The sequence below is a fragment of the Poecilia mexicana genome, unplaced genomic scaffold (assembly GCF_051168715.1).
Source record: "Poecilia mexicana isolate PSO_F unplaced genomic scaffold, ASM5116871v1 scaffold_1, whole genome shotgun sequence".
NCBI classification, from domain to species: domain Eukaryota; kingdom Metazoa; phylum Chordata; class Actinopteri; order Cyprinodontiformes; family Poeciliidae; genus Poecilia; species Poecilia mexicana.
Genome location: NW_028263370.1, coordinates 15192654 through 15209188, shown reverse-complemented (window position 1 = coordinate 15209188; position 16535 = coordinate 15192654). Strand labels below are relative to the sequence as shown.

The following is a 16535-nucleotide window of genomic DNA, read 5'->3' as shown; positions in this document are numbered from 1 at the left end:
CTATCCGCTCCCCACAGATTTATCTAATTATTACATTATGAATTATTAGTTTTCATGGTAGCACTATCAAAGTGTAAACACAATATACTAATAATAAAACCACAAAGATAATCCCTGCTCTGTTACCATGACACTAGCTGTAGTAAAAGAGGATTTTACCCTTGTTCTTGATTTGATTTTAATTTCTCACATGGAGACAATTACCAGCTGCATCTCAGCTTTGCCCAATTACATTGTGTTCTCTTAAAAAACCCAACAACAACTGCAGTGTATTTTTGGAAATTGAATTTTTCGCCAATAAAATTTCATATGACTCAGTTTCTCAAATATACAACAGATACATGTCAGGTCAAATGTTTAGGGACCCATAACCACTGAGAGTGCAAGTGGAAAAGAAAAGTGTGCTAATGTGTGCTCATGAAGGCTGACATCCCAACCGGATAAATACATTTTATATTTTATCTAGTTATTGTTTATCAGGGTATACAATCCTGTACATCAGCAGTACTGAAATAGATGTCAGTTTACCTGATTAGACTCACCCAGTATGCATAAAGATGTAGCTGAAGTACCTCCAGGCTTGGGCTCGCAGCTGGGGATGGTAGGGTAAGGGGCTTTTCAGGAAGGATGGACTGGATACCTGCAGGACCAAACGATCCAGCTGGATTCCATAGTACATGAACACGGCTACCTAACAGAGAGCGGGAAAACAAAGGGGATCAAAGTCAGAATTATCGCAAGCATAGATGGGAAAATAGAAAATAGAATAGCATTTTGTGGTATTTTAAGACACCGTTGTCTCACGTCTTGTGCAGCTCCTTACGGTTTTTCTTAAGTACTACCCTGTATTTACCACCTTCCATCTTCCCATTAAGTCTGACCAGCTTCTCTGCTTTCAGATTAGGATAAATACTGTATCCCCCACAGCATTATACTTCCATCTCTATGTTTGGGTCTTGTGTGTTCATTGTGATTGGCAATGTAAGTCAAAAAGTTCAATTTCGGTTAAATCTGAAAGAACACATTCTTCCACGCGTTTCCAGTGATCCTGCATGGCTTGTTGCAATTTGTAAACAAGACTTTTTAAGGTTTTATTTTAACTAATTTTTGCTACTTTTGAAAGAAAAAAATTAAAAAGTCAGATTTGAGATGTGCATGACTAATAGAGTCCAGTCAAAAAAAATGTTCATAACCAAGTCATGGATCATTGAGGATATAACGGGCCTTTTGCGCCATAATGCTTCAAAACTTCAAAATTTGAGATTTGCAGTAAAGTTTTGCTTTTTTCAAAAAATATTCACCAGCAGCATTTTAAAACAAATCTTAATCCTCTCATAAGGTATTTTGTTTAATCAAAATCTCAAAGCAGGGTTAAAATGTTTAAGACACATTAACCTTACATTAAATCCTAAAAGTATTCATAACCCTGGTAGACTTAGATCAACAAGAAAGAAGAAGTTTGTTGTTTGCAGGAAATGAGAGATTAAAAGAAAACAAATGGAGAATAAATCTTAATATTTATTTGCTCTAAAGCAATCAAACTTACAGTCTTCTTGTAATTGCTGAAGAGCTTTTTCAATTTTTTCACTGGCATTTCCAAACTGTTAACATTACTTTCAGTCAAATGAAACATTTGTAAAATGAAAGGAATCTGCATCTGGCCAAGGTCTGAATCATACTGGGTAGTTTAGTTTCTTCTTAGCCAATTTACCTCTGCAATGGTGATCGCCAGGATGAACCAAGGAGGGGGGCAATATGTGTAGCTGTCAAAGTACCACTTGCGGTCAACCTCGCGGGGCAACGTTTCGTAGGCAACATGGCGAACCAGCCGCTGGGACAGCCCCAAGCCCACCTCATCTCTGAGACTGCAGCCCTTCAGCTGCCTGCTGCCCTGCAGAATGGCCCTCCGGAAACTGTTGGAGCGCTTATTGCTCATCTGCCCAGGAGAAACAAGAGGAGCAGAGAGGATTAGGAGATTGTTTGAAAGGGTAGGGAGGTTAATGAGATGTTAAAGATTAGAGAAGCTTATTATTAAGATACTTTAAGTGGCGTCATCGGACATTATTATCACCTAAGCTGCGCTATTACCCAGTCACCAGCACTACCCACTGCTTCACTGTGTCTCTGAACTCATCATATTTATATGAGTGGCAACATGGTATCACTCTGCAGCTGTATACTTTAAAAACATTGATCACAGAAATGTATTCGTCAATCTTTCAAACGTTCACATTTTATGTGAATGCGTTTCTCGTTCGTGGGTCCAGCCACATCAAGGGCTTGGTTTTGTTTGACTTGTTTCAGTTTTCTAATAAATATCAGACTAAACCTATAATATTCAGGCTCTCTGTTGTGCTACTCAGTAAAGGTGTTAGAGATTAACTATTTGTAAGCTGAAGTATCGAGATGATTTACTATAAGATGGACTGTAGCGGGAAGCAAATAATTTGAGTTAGCTGGCAGGATGTGGTGCAAGCATATTATAGTCCTAACAACAAATATGCAATCTACTGGAACTAGAGCTACTATTTATATTGGACTTAATACTGATGTCATTCTTGGATTTAACATTTGACTGAAAAATTTTACTTAAAGGATGTAGTGGCTTTTTAAGTTATTTTACAAATATTTAGAACACAGCAAAACTAAATAATTGGCGGCAGTAGATGTTTTATATTCATTTTTTCAAAGACAAAAAACATGCGGGTAAGTACAAATTTGAAACTGAGGAAGCAGTATTTTTGTTTGTTAAATTAAATTAAATTAACTTTATCAGTGTCATGAACAGATGCAACTCCGCTGAAGAATAAATTCACAGTTAGAAAAATTAATTTTTCACTGAGAGGTCCAGCAGCTCAAATTATTATCCCACATAATGCATATACATCTAATACATTCTTTAACCTGTTTTAATCCACTTGTTTTCAGAAATACCACAATAAAACACTGCTGCTGTACAGTCTTGTGATTGATGTAAAATAAGAATTTGCCATGCATTAACGCCAACAAAGAACAACCTGATCAAACTGATCAACCGTCTTGCAACACATTTCCAACACCTGAAGGCTTTTCATTTCTAAAAACCATGTTTAGATGTTTAAGTAAATCTGCAGGTGATTTAAAAATAATTCAAATAATCGAAGAGCCAAAGGCTAAGCAGAGTTCAGAGTGTTCTGTGTCAGGTTTTAGAAACGCTTTGGACTTTGAAATGCTTCTCAGTCAAACAGCAAAATTACACATAATCCAAATGAACCATCCAGGTAACCGCATTAAATCCGCTTCCTTTCTGCTCACAAAAAGTTAGTAACAGAGCAACAGGCAGAATATTATGCTGAGAATATTAAGCAGGATCTCAGCTGTCAGTGTGGGAGACCGGCTGTATTTATGGTCAGGCCCTCGAGCCAATGACTATTCACAATAAATCAGTCTCCACATTGATTGAAAGAAGACAATGTGGCAACAGCCAAGAGAGAAACTAACTTCTTAAAGAAATGGAAGAAAGGCACAAGTGAATATAAGAGCAACGAGAAATAATAATGCTCATAACACTGATCTCCATATGATCCTCAATTATGTTTTCAATGGAGCCCAAAATAATCCATAACCGGCTCCGGCAGCTTTAGATTTATTTGTCTTAAAACTTGGACAACATGTGCCGATGTGCTTCAAAATACCATTTCAACAAAACAGGAAGAGGACAACTTTATTCAGACCCGTTGCACATTGCGAGAGTCTTTAGGAGAACTCAAGTTCCTACATTAGTCCAAATAATCCACGCTGTAAAGCCTCGTAGTTACCCTGAGTAATTTGGAACGGCTGTATTCACCAGAATGACAGGTGAAAAACAGCAGCTCTTAGTCTATGCACAAAAGTGCATTGTGGCTGCTCACCACTCAGGACAGGGCTGCAAGGACATATTTACATGTCTTCAAGTCCCAAAGTGTTGTTTAAACAGTACAAGATGTTCCACATTGTGAGAAACCTCAGAGAATGTGGTGGGAAGTAAAAAGTGACACCTGCACCAATAAAGGAAATGGTGCGAAAGGTGAAAAAGAATCGAAGGCAGACCACTAAGGCAGAATGGGGGCCATGCTGCAGGAAGCATTTCCAGGCAGACAATGCAACAGACTCTGTGTTGGTTTGATTGCAGATATGCTTTGGATTATGGTACAGTTTCAGATTTGTTGTGTCCTTAATATAAAATAGTAATAATACTAAGTAAAAACTGACTGGAATGCCACCATATACCCTAAAATAGAGATTATACATCACATGTCTTCAGATAAATGTTAATCCTGCATTTTTTTTTTACGGAAAAATGAGCACTGGCCATTTTAAGGTAGAAAAAGGAAGACGTTAAAGACAAATTGATCAGGGTTCAGCAGATAAAAGGAAGGATTAACATGCCACAGCGGTGCTGCTTATTGTTATTCGTTTGAGGATTGAATCTAAGTGCTGTTAAAGTTCTTGAAGAAAAATCTGAAATTTTGCCTAACAGAAATCTGCACAAGTCAGCATTGTGCATTAGCATATTAATGTCTTCTCAAAGTTTGGTCATTTTTATCACTATTGTGTTCTTTACTTAAGTCAGACAATGAGAATCAATTGGTCCCATTTTCTCCTCATTGCTTCTTTTTTTAACTTTATCTTGTGTTATGGAACACTGTTCATGTCAGTGAATGTGCATCACATTCATCTTTGAAAACATATGTTAAAAAAGGCTTTTCTATTAGAAAATACAGTAAGAAGTGATGTAAAATCACGGGTAGTTAAGTTGGCAGATTGTTCTTCAAACAGGGCTAGGGTCTTTGGAGGGCAAATGTTCAGAAAAATCCAATTATTTTAGTCTTACTAACAGATTCAGAAAACTGTGGGAAAATGATTACAGGTTACCCTGGCCACTTCTGGACCACACAAAGGCAAGTGCACACACAGACCGCCCCCTGGCAGCCTGGTTGCATAAAGACAGTCAGTTCTTCTGGTGAAGTGATTGTAATTCCTCTCCTTTTTTTTTTTTTTACAAGACACAAAAGAAAGAATGGCATTCTGTGTGTTGACCCGGTGCCAAGAGGAGAAGGGGCAGGGCGAGACAGACGAGGCGAAGACAAATGGGTATACATCCAGCAGGGGACAACTTCATCGTTTGATCAACACAAGACACATTGTAGGAGACAGAGACATCTGTGAGAAAGAAACAGGAGCAGAAATAGACTAAGAAGAGAAAGTAGAGCAAGGAGAGAAATAAATAAAAAGGGTAAGAAAGTTTTTTGAGCTTAATCAATATATATATATATGAAAAAAGAGTGGTCCTGCCCTCAATCTTTGGGGAAAATCCCTTGAATATACTGATCTGCCAAACTGAACTTTTTGCTCAACAGTGCTTTAATTGAACTGTTATTTTGAAACTTGGACAGAAATCTATTGAAGTTATCGCCAACAGAAAAGAAACATCTTTTTTTTTTTTCAATCCCAATAAAATCAAAAACCTTGACAAGAACAGAGAACCATTGGAGTTACAACTTCTTAGGTCAACAAACAAGCAAAAATGAAAAGAAAAAGTGCACAAAGCCCATTTCTCTGTATGTACACAGAATATTCCACAGATGAAATATTTAGAGGATAAGAGGAAATTCAGAAGATATTTATAAAAAGTATCCAAGTTGATCAAAAATATATAAAAAAAGAAACAGCAGCAAGTAGTTAAGTATAAAGGGTTCATATTAATTTGAGCAGTCATATTATAATGTCCAGTAATTAGGGTCATTGTGCACATAACTGTTACAGTATTACAATAAAGGAACAGTCTCACACATTCATCAGGGCAAAATGTAGAGGAGCCTTCGTCAGGAATATTGAGTTTATCATTTCCAGCCATGATTCAGAAGGTTTTCTAGTTTTTTATCACAATATCAAGGAAGGATTTAAGTCTTTACCTCAAGTTTCAACACAATATTTTAATCCAGCTAACAAATATGCAACGTGAATATGTGTGGTTGTTGTTACCAATAGCTTCTGTGTCCTTGGGGAGAGAAATCCCCCTTTTTTATGCATACAGAGTCTTGCCAAAAACAAATAAGAGTGGTGGATATTTCTTTGGAGCAAGCAAACCTCTTGCTCTCAGTAGCTGTGATCAGTAGTGGTGGGTGTTAGTTGAAATCTTTCAGCTGCAGATGGATAGCCTTGCTGTTCTGCGCCACAAACACGGGCCCTAATGAATCACTGCGCTCATGGGCTGAAACCAGGAAATGACTCAGGTGCACAGATCAGCATAAACTTAGAGCCCGTCCAGCTTCTGTCAGCGAGCATAAGTCAAGTTTAAACATTATTTTACAACACAGTAAACTCTCAACGAACTTATTCTTGCAAAGTTAGTCCCACATATTTTAACATTTTGTCACCTTACCACTATAAACTTTTGTGCATTTTCAAACTTTATGTGATGGTTCAAAACAAAGAAGTGTTTAATTGTGAAATTAAAGGAAAATGAGAGTTTTTACATGTTTTCCAAATTCAAGTCTGAAAATGCCTTTTGCTTCATTTAAAGCTGCAAGTGTTTGAGGAAAGTCCTTTATTTTTCTGCACTGGTATTTTCGCCCTCTATTTAACTTCGTCCATTTTCCCTCATTTGCGAACAACACCCTGAGGGACCCAAAGCTCCTGTTTTTTGCATTTACTCATACTGATGTCTGATATCAACACTCGTTTAATGATCTGAAACATAGTAAAAACAGAGTTATTTACTTATTGTTGCGCTCCTGAAGAGCTAAGATGTTCACATTTTCTGTTACTGAACGAAATCACTTCTAGTGACGAAAATGGCATTATGTTTTGCTACAGCAAATGGTGGCGTATGGCCCAAATGCAAGCAGGACATAGGCAGAATTGTAGCAAATGCTCAGTTTAACAGGCAAAGTCACAAGACACAAGGAAACGACAGGAAAGGTTGGCAATAAACGAACAGAACATGTCAGGCAGGTGGATCTGGCAAAGCTAATCTGAGCGGTATTTAAGCCAAGGCAGTGATTACAATAAAGCATCAAACAATCTACTAAAATGTCACACTAAACACAATAACTTTAAACTAAACACAAATCAAAGACTGGAGACATTTAACAGAACACTGAGGCAACATAAAGAATACCTTCAATACACAAAACTGTTAAAGACGACATTTACGGTAACCAAAATGTGCAACAGGATACAATATGCTGTCCAGTTTCAAAAATGTGTGTAATCATCCTTAGGGAGCAAAACAAAATCACGCAGACTAAAAGCGGAGGTACTTGGGGAAATGTAAAGCTGTTATGGACTAGTTTCTTCCCTTGCCAGTCTACGCAAAGGAGATACTTCAGAGTGATGGATGACGCAGAGTTAAACATGAGAAGACAAACAGGCGAGACAAAAGAGGCGACAAGCAAAAGAAAGGAAAGACAAACTGAAAACAAAGACAGAGGTAAAGGTAAAGAGCGTAAGGAGAGAGGGAACAGGGACCAGTAATTTAAATGCTACCAGTGATGCAGCAGCAAGGAGGCAATTACTGACAATCACACTGATGGAAGAGCTGCTGTGCAAAGAAGAAATAGCGTGCCAAATAAACCCCTCACAGTCTGTTTCTGGCTGTCCCGGCCCCCATCCATTACACCTCAAAACCCCCTTTAACCACTTTTTACCTGCCGACCACCTTTACTTTTGTAGCGATAAAAATGTACGAGAGACCAGCCGCTGGCAGTAAAGATGGAGGGTTGTTTACATTTTCACTTCAGCTTCTCAGAGAGTATGTGATTTGATGGCATTATGTCATCTTTACGTGCTAATCAAATATTTTCAGATCAACATAATGTTAAACATTTTTGTGAAATAAAATATAAAGGATACATGATTTGTTTCCCCCTAATTTCTCCCCACCAACATGTCCTGACCAGCAGTGTAGCAATCAGAATGATTGTTGTGACTGCCAAGGAGAAGGCCAGCAGATTTTGAAGTATATATGAATTTAAACAGCCGCAAACCAACCAAGACGTAGTTGTCCACATAAACTGGCTGACCGAGCAATGACAGAAACTGCTAACTGCTCCCGGTTTGACCAGGAAGTTCTTGCAGAAATGGTTTTCCAAAAATCTGTGAAAATGCGAGAAATCATCTAATTTAGCAGACTGGATGAAATGCAGCACAGTACCACAAAAAGCGCACAAAATAATCTCCTTATGACAACTGCACATACACACAAGCAGCAAACTTATTCATATTTATGTTCACAGAAATACAATTTTTCTCTACAAAGTATTGAAAAATAATTTTTCTGCCACTTCACAGTTATGCACTACTTTGTGTTGATGCATCACATAACATCCCAATTGCATCCATCAGAGTTTGTGGTTGTCAAAGGACTTTCAGGTATAACCTGCTCTACTGTGCATGTTTCCATCTGAAAGACGGAACAACAGAAATCAGCTTATTTAACGTAACGCAGAATTTCTTTACCATCGTTTATGTGCTTACAAAGAAACATTTCACAATTCCTGTGCTCTTATGGAGACTTTGAAGAAAAAGAATGAAAACCTTCCTGTCCCACAACCTGTAGCGCACTGTAACCATCAGACTCCCACATGACCTGAACTGGAAAGAGCACAACAAAAACTCCTTTTGACATTTTCCCCAGATTCCTACAGGCTTCATTCCTCACCCACCATCTAAAGAACACGGGGAGAGGCAGACAATAAATTCCTTGCAGTTTTTAGCAGAAACGCACGTCCCCACCCAATCCCTCAATAATCCAACGGTTATTGGTTTCCGCGAGATGAATCTCGCTCCAAGAGCACTCCACGCTGTCCCGGGTTCAGCTTCCTGCATGAAAGTGCAGCCTGCCTTAGCAGGTAAGCCCAGATGGAGGTACTTGAGTGAGATGTAGGACTATAAGCAGCAGGCTGCGGTTTGAAGGTGAAACTGCAAGTGGGGCAAGGTGAGAGTTAAAAAGGGAGTTTGTGACCTGAGTGAGTGTTATTTCCTGTCGGGAAGAAAACTCCACGCTGCGGCCGAGGTGATCTTGAAATATGGATTTTGAGGATCAGTGTAAAGATTGTGTGGCTCAGTGTGCATAACCACATTAGGTCAGAGCACATTAGCTGTGAGGTCAAGTCCAAATCCAACTATCTTTAATGTATGCAGGGACATGATCGGTGCTGTGAAACATGATGCGCTCTGATTAATCTGATTCTGCTGTTTTTCTCACACTTGCATGTTTAGGATCATTTAGAAAGTGTTTAAATGAGAAGTAAGGCTGAAACAATTAATCATGATGAATTGATTACCATAATAATCGTCAACTAATTCAATTAAGACAGTGGGTTGTTTTATCCAATTAATCATTTAACTGTCAGAATAATCAGTAGAACAATCGATTACTAAACTAATCTTTAGCCGCAGCCCTAGACAGACATGGGTAGCGTAAATAAATTTAAAAACAGTTCTCAAATTATTATCCACTCATAAATGTTAAAACAACTATTCCAACCAGTCCAGCTCTATGTAAAATAGGGCTTTGCTAACCATATTTTATTTTCATTAGCTCTACAAACTTCTCACCAAGTTGACGAAGTCCTGGTAGCAGATTTTTCCATCAGAGTTGCCGTCAGCGAGAGCCAGCAACACTTCCAGTTTGTGGGGATCAAGTTCAGAGCCGTGGGTCGCCAGCAGGTCCCTGAAGCGCTCTGTGCTGATGAAGCCTGAATTCTCCGGGTCGTACTGCAGAGGAAAACAAGAGGTGAGGCCGAGTGATTAGAGCTGCAAAAGACGATAAGATGAAACACAGACGCCATCAGATGCTAACTCTCCTGCACCATCCTGGTGGGATGGAGGCGCCAACACTGAAATATTTCGCTTCATCAAATTAATTTTAATATTGCATAAAGATAACATGAGTAAATACAGTTGGAAAAACAGTTTTCAAATGATGTTTTCATTCATTAAGAGAAAAGAGTATCCGAACTGAATTGACTGTAGCTAACCAATGATTGTTAACTGACCTACAGATATAATAAATATTTTGACTAGGATTTCTGAAACATCTAAAAAAAAAAAAAAAAAGAAACTATTCTCTCACCTACAGAGACTCAGAAATGGCACAAAAACAAAAAAGGTATACGACACTCAAAGCATTGATCATAAAACAATTCTACAAGCTCACCAAATTAATAATTCTACCAACACGCAAATATTTTACATGCTGCATCTGTGCCACTGCGTCTTTATGAAACATGCAATATTCAAAGCTTCTCATACACATAATAAAGGGGGTTGGCGTGTACAAGCGAAATGAATGAGAAAAGTATCAGTCCACCAGATGTGCTGCTGACTGTCAGTCCTATCAGTTGTGACAGAGCATCAAGTTCCCGAATTTTCCAGGTCTCATAGTTGTTCCCAGTGGACTCGGGATCAGCTAAGGGTTTGTAAAATCAGCTGATGAGGTGGATTGGGGCGCCGTCACTCTCAGGAGGTAGGAGTTTGTTGGTTTCGAACAGCCGATCTGTCCACATCTTCACCCGCCTTGCCTGCAGGTGATGCTTAGAGGATCTGCTGTGGCAGCCTCACATCTACAGGTCTTTCTAGTTCTCTGGACTATAAAGGCCACAAAAACTGCAGATCATTTTACGCCAACTTTAGTTTTTTTTTATTTTTTATTTTTTAAATGACCAAGATCCTGTTTTACTCTTTTACACACCCCGTATGATGTTGTCTCTCCTCCTAGTAAAAATAAATAATGAACATTCTTGAAGAAAAGTTTAGAAAGAAATAGTTTGTTATTCTCCTAAAGAGAAATCAGAATCAGCGGAAACTTGTATCAACAGGTCAAAAGCCAAGGCGTTAAAATATTGACCACGAGTCGCTCAAAATGAGTGAGCTAAACTAGTAACACACATGTAAAATAAGAAATTTGAAAATTTTCAGTAGCTTTTCACATAGTCCAAAAAATATGGAGTCATCATTACTTATACATGTAGTTCTTCATGTATTTATCTCTTAGTAACTCATCTTACACATAGAGCACAAACTCTTCTCAACACTTAAAACAAAGAACCAACCTTTTCCTCCAGCGGATCAAGTAGTTTCTTCCAAACAGATTTTGTCATAATGAAACCACATCAGCTACAGTGTGAGACAGCCAGTATGTTCAGAGCGTGTTTCATTGTTTGTCCCAGACTCTGCGGCCTTATTTCTCTGCAGGACTAAGGGATTACAGTCCAATCCAAGACCCACACCACACACCTCCCCTCCCTTGTCACTCACCACCCAACAACACATCACGCCCCCTCACCCAATTTCCATCTCTCACTTTCTCCCTCAACTTTCTCTGCACTGCAAACATGTGAGGTCCCTGATTGGAAAAAAGATTTCAGCAAACGATCCTGTAATCTCTCTTCACGACACTCGCAGATGCAGACAACCATCCGCTATCCCCCCACCAAAAACCACACACACGCAAACACATCCCTCGCCCCACTTTGCCACACCGCAGGCTTCATAGCTGAATGAACAATCCTTGAAGTCAACAGGCTGGCTGCTGGTTGGGGGGAGCTGAAGTGGGTCGTTGCACAATAGGCCTCTGAAGGCAATTTCATGCAAGCATTACCCAGTCCCTTCTCTAAAGCCAGTGATTATTTCCCTTGCACGCAGGTCCACATTGTGTGGTGCACAGACGCATACTCTCAACCTATGATCACTTAGATTTCTTCATTAGCTTGGAATTAAAACTGACTCCTTACAGATTAAACCGTATTCACAATCAAGCTGAGGGGATCTTAAAGTTTAGATTAAAATACTGTTATATGTTGTGTTACTAATTTTGTAGGAAAGAGATACTCATTAATGTTTAAAGTCTACATATTTGTATGGATGGGTTGCACGCTGGCGCAGGTGGTAGCACTGTTGCTTTGCGTCAAGAAGGTGCTGGGTTCGAATCCCAGTCTGGTGTTTTTCAGCACGGAGTGCGCGGGTTCTGTCGGGGTACGCCTGCTTCCTTCCACTGTTCAAATGTTGGATTAATTCGACAAACGGGACAAAGGACAGAAGGTAAATTGTGTTGACTATGCAACTTGTGTGGCTGTTTTTTGGGTACAAAATGTCATGGCTGCTCAGTCGACACAGATTACCTTCTATCCTCTGTCTCCTTTGTTACTGTGTGGTTAATAATGTTAGGATATGTGAACTTAAATGAACATTTTCAGTTTCAGTTGCTTTAAAATGTCTAAGTCAGCTAAAAAGATGAGCACGTCCGACTAGCTAGTTAGCTTCCACCGCTGTGAATTTATTTTCAGCAACCTCAAAGTGATTTCACAGAACCTCAAATAAAAATAAAATCCAAACTAACCATTAAATTGTTCATTTTTCCTATATTACATGTTTAGCAGGGTTTAACTACACCTACTGTTTAATCAGAGAAAAAAAGTATTTGTTCCTTCCAAGTGACATTATCAGAGCATTTTTTTTCTTAAAACTGTGTTTCTGCTGTGTTAAAAAAAAAGAATCTCAATCAAAAATCGAATATTTTAGTGTTATAAAACCCTTGGACTCATATTATATCTAATCATTAATGCAGGAAAAATCAACTTTTTGAGATACTCTTATTGTGCAGTAAATAATGTTAGGATAACAAAAAAATATTACAACATACTGTGCATGCTGTCCCAAGAACGTTTATGCAGTATGTCTTCAAAAAGCTGAAAGGGAGTGATGAAGACCCCTTCAGATTGCAATAAGCATTCACACATGGATCCTGACACAGACGTTAAAATCTGAAAACATTAACATGCAGTGATATTAAGGGCTTCCAAACAGGCTGTCAGTGCTGAGGAGAATAACAGCAGGAGGAGGGATAAAGATATACAGTGAGGTTGCATTGCATGCAGAGGGAGCCTGGGGGTGGGCAGACTGGTAACAATGCAGGGCTTTTTCTCTTCAGCCTCATTTTCATAAAGCTGAATATTATGGAAGAAGAGGGAGGGCAGACTGCGAGGGTCAGGGAGATTTTTCGTAGAGTTTACATTTGCATAGAGAGCCTGGAGAAATGCAGCAGCCCCGACGCACACTGGGAAATATGTTAAAAAATAACTTCAAGGAAAACAAAGTCTGGGATTATATCGGGTGGCTGACTATACTGACAGTATGCGCTCTTACACTGCACTGGGTGTAGTTACAGGACGGAGCATATTAACCTGTTACATCCATTAAAACTTAAGAAGAGACATGCCTGACAGGAGGTCATTAAAAACAACTTGATTAAGTTCACCACAGAGTGTCAGACCAGTCTGACTCCAGGATCTCATTGACCTGGAGTGATACGGGTCACCATCCAGGTCCAACTCTGCTCCAGTGAGCTGCACTGAGGAGCAGAAGGGAGACGGTCAGAGCAAAATGGGAGTTTAGCCCGTGTGAGAAAAATATGAGTCAGAGGATACAACGACTTGATAGCAGCACGACTGCTATCAAGCCAAGATACAAGCGCAGTAAAAAAAAGTACCTGGGTCCTTTTTTTTTATTTAACATCATCAAACTAATGTTAATGTCAAACAAAGATAAGCTGAGTAAGTGGAGTTTTCAAATAATTATTTGCTAAGATGAAAAGAAAATGTGCACCCAACCCGACATTATGAAAAATCAAAAAGATAAACAGTTATTAACCACATTTTTTTTGAAGAGCTGAGTTCAATTTGATCATGCAACAACCAGACCTGATGACTGCCAGACCTGTAGAATTAGGAAATCACTTAAATAGGACCAGTCAGACAGAATGAAGTAGGCTAAATGATCTCCCAATGCAAACGATGAACAGATGAGAAAAAGTCTTTGTCATGTATCACTCTGGAAAGACAAAGGAAGTGGAGATATTTCCTGCAATGAAGAAAACGTGGAATAGTGGTGAACCTTCCCAGCACAGGCCGGTCTGCCAAAATTACTCTGAAGAGGTCACTGACAGCTCATCCAGGAGGTCAAGAAAAAAACAAAACAAAACAAGATCATCATCTCACAATTGAAAACAAAAGTTTAATAATCTTAAAGACAATAACTTTTTGGAAGGCGTGACTCATACCAACTACATCTAGCATTTAACTAACACCATTTGGTTGAATACTATAGAGACATATAGATATAGATATGGATAGAGATATTTTTTAAGTATTTGGGCTGCTTTTAGAATCTCCTACCAAGTGTAAGAATAAAAACATGCAAAAATGTGAATTTTGCATCATAGGCCCCCTTTAAACTCCTCTTTTTACTCTCACTCAGTCACCGGCTTTTTACTGTGACACAATAGCACAACCATCGTTTCATTGTGTAAGCAGGGCATCCGGTTCATGAAACGTATTCAATCAATATTTTCAATGTCATGTCCACACATCAGCCCGTCCCGTGGCATGCTTTGACCTAAAACCTTATTTTCCCCCACAACTAAAGTAGACCTAAATAGTAAAGTTGTTTTTCAGAGTTGGAATTTGTGCCATTATGTACCAGTCAGAGCACAGACCACTTCATTTTTGCATTTGCATAAAAACTCTGTTCAAACTCAGCTTATGCTGCAGAGACACTATATTTAGTTCTGTAGCCACTAGGCTCCCCAGACTTACACTGACAATATTATGATATAGTATTTAATGGCTTTATTTAGTACTTTGGTTATTGAATTTGCTAAATGTGGTCCATTGGCTCTTTGGGGAAGTGTCTAACTTACAAAAAGTAAACCAACAATTGGTATTTGGAGCTGAGTTTATTCAGGGAGTCTGATAATGATCATTTCGGTTGACGTGGTAAAAATACATGGTCGCAATATTGCTACTGAAAATTGCAGATCGCTGTAAGCTTCAGTAACTCGGTCACTACAAATCTACATGGGGTGATGGCTTAGAGTCCTTCCAACTTTCCAAATATACTATGAATTCCTGACACTTGAGATATTGTATCTTTACAAATATTATGTCGAAGTATTGCTTTGCAATTACAAAATCGCAATTGCAAAGTCCATTGAAATTATAATTTCAATGGACAATCTTATGCTTGAGATTGTATTAGTACAATCTTAGAAATTAAACAAAGTCATATTCCAACTTGCTTTCCAAAAGCATTTTGAAAATAATAAACTTTTTGATTAAATAATTTAACTTTAAACAAAAAATGTCTCGTCATAAGCATGGGCTTTGTAAGAAAAAAAACAACAAAATTTTTATTTTATTTGATGTGTTCTGAAAGTCACCCGGAGAGTCACTCTCTCTTGTTATTAATAAAGATGAAATGGTGTGAAACAAACCGACATGGCAGGAAACTGAAGTTTTATCCCGATCAGGTCATCTAATTTCACAGTCAGAAATGATGCAGTCCCTCGGGGTCCATGCAGTAACAGGCATGAAGCAGTCATTCAGCTGCACATGTGACCTACGTCATGCAGAAACAGTCGTACACAAGAGCTTTAGCCTGCTGCTGCCATGTCTCTGCTATCTGAAAACTGAAAAGGTACAAAAAGGTGCACAGCACTGCATAAATAAACTAGGATGTTGCCTGTGGAGTCAATAATTTCTTAAATCCTTTTTTTAATAATTACTACCTGCAGGCTGGAGCTATACAGGAGCTGTGGCTAATCAGCACAAGGAAACACACTGTACACACTTTGCAGTAGTTGCTGCCACAAATACACACTTAATACCAAATGACATGGTCTAAATGTGATTCTGTAAAGAAGTAATCTTATTAAACATTTATTCACCAACGTGAAAATTATACATATTGAATTTTCATGTAACAATGAACTGCAGAAGTGCGTCCCTTTAATTAGTAACGTCGTCATGTTACAACCCCAAACCTCAAAGTGTCTCATGGTGACGTCATTTGACTTCTGCAGGCTTTGTGCACCTGGAGACTGAAATATGTTCCCTATTCTTCTTTGCAAAGTTGCTTAAGTGAGAGCATTAGTGCACAGCAATTTTCAAACCAATCCCTGTAAACATTTGCTGAAAAGTCATCCCAAATAATGAGGTTTCACAATATTGAAGTTTCCTGCTAAAAAAAAACAAAAAAGCATAAACCTGTGTGATTTTAAGTCACACAGGTGGGTTGGGTCCTAAGCAACAGATGATTCCATCGTGGAGTCAACAAGCACAGAAACCATAATGAGATGTTTTTGATCGAATCACAAAAGCTTAGTTCAAAAAGTTGCGTGTTGTTTGCTCTGCTAATTATTTCCCTTTTTCTCCATAGTTATAAAGTGGCTCTAAACTTAACAGCAAGCTGCTGGGGAAAATAGTTTTTTCTTACATGCATATAAAAAGAAACCATCTAATTAGCACATCAAACTGAAAATCCAGCCTTTCATAGAGGAACAAAACTTGTCCAGCAGGCTCTTTGTACTGGCTTGTTTGGTGCTGTGAAGGGAAACACCGGCAGGCAATTAGGAGCAAGCAGGACGACCAATTAATCAGTCAATATCGGCTCCTGTAGAGTTGTGAGGTCCAGGCATGCACTCTGCACAGGAGGAGGCAGGGAGTCACATGTAC

The 16535-nt window shown here is 38.8% G+C and overlaps 1 protein-coding gene across 1 annotated transcript in view; it reads right to left on the bottom strand.

Annotated features, from left to right (window-relative positions):
* Positions 1-16535, bottom strand: part of rhbdl3 (rhomboid, veinlet-like 3 (Drosophila)) — a 71204-nt gene that overhangs the window by 28951 nt on the left and 25718 nt on the right. The window contains exons 2-4 of the mRNA XM_014991963.2: positions 9583-9741; positions 1712-1936; positions 543-691 (exon numbers count right to left, since the gene is read on the bottom strand). Coding sequence (XP_014847449.2) covers positions 543-691; positions 1712-1936; positions 9583-9741 — 533 coding nt within the window. The remainder of the gene's footprint in view (positions 1-542; positions 692-1711; positions 1937-9582; positions 9742-16535) is intronic.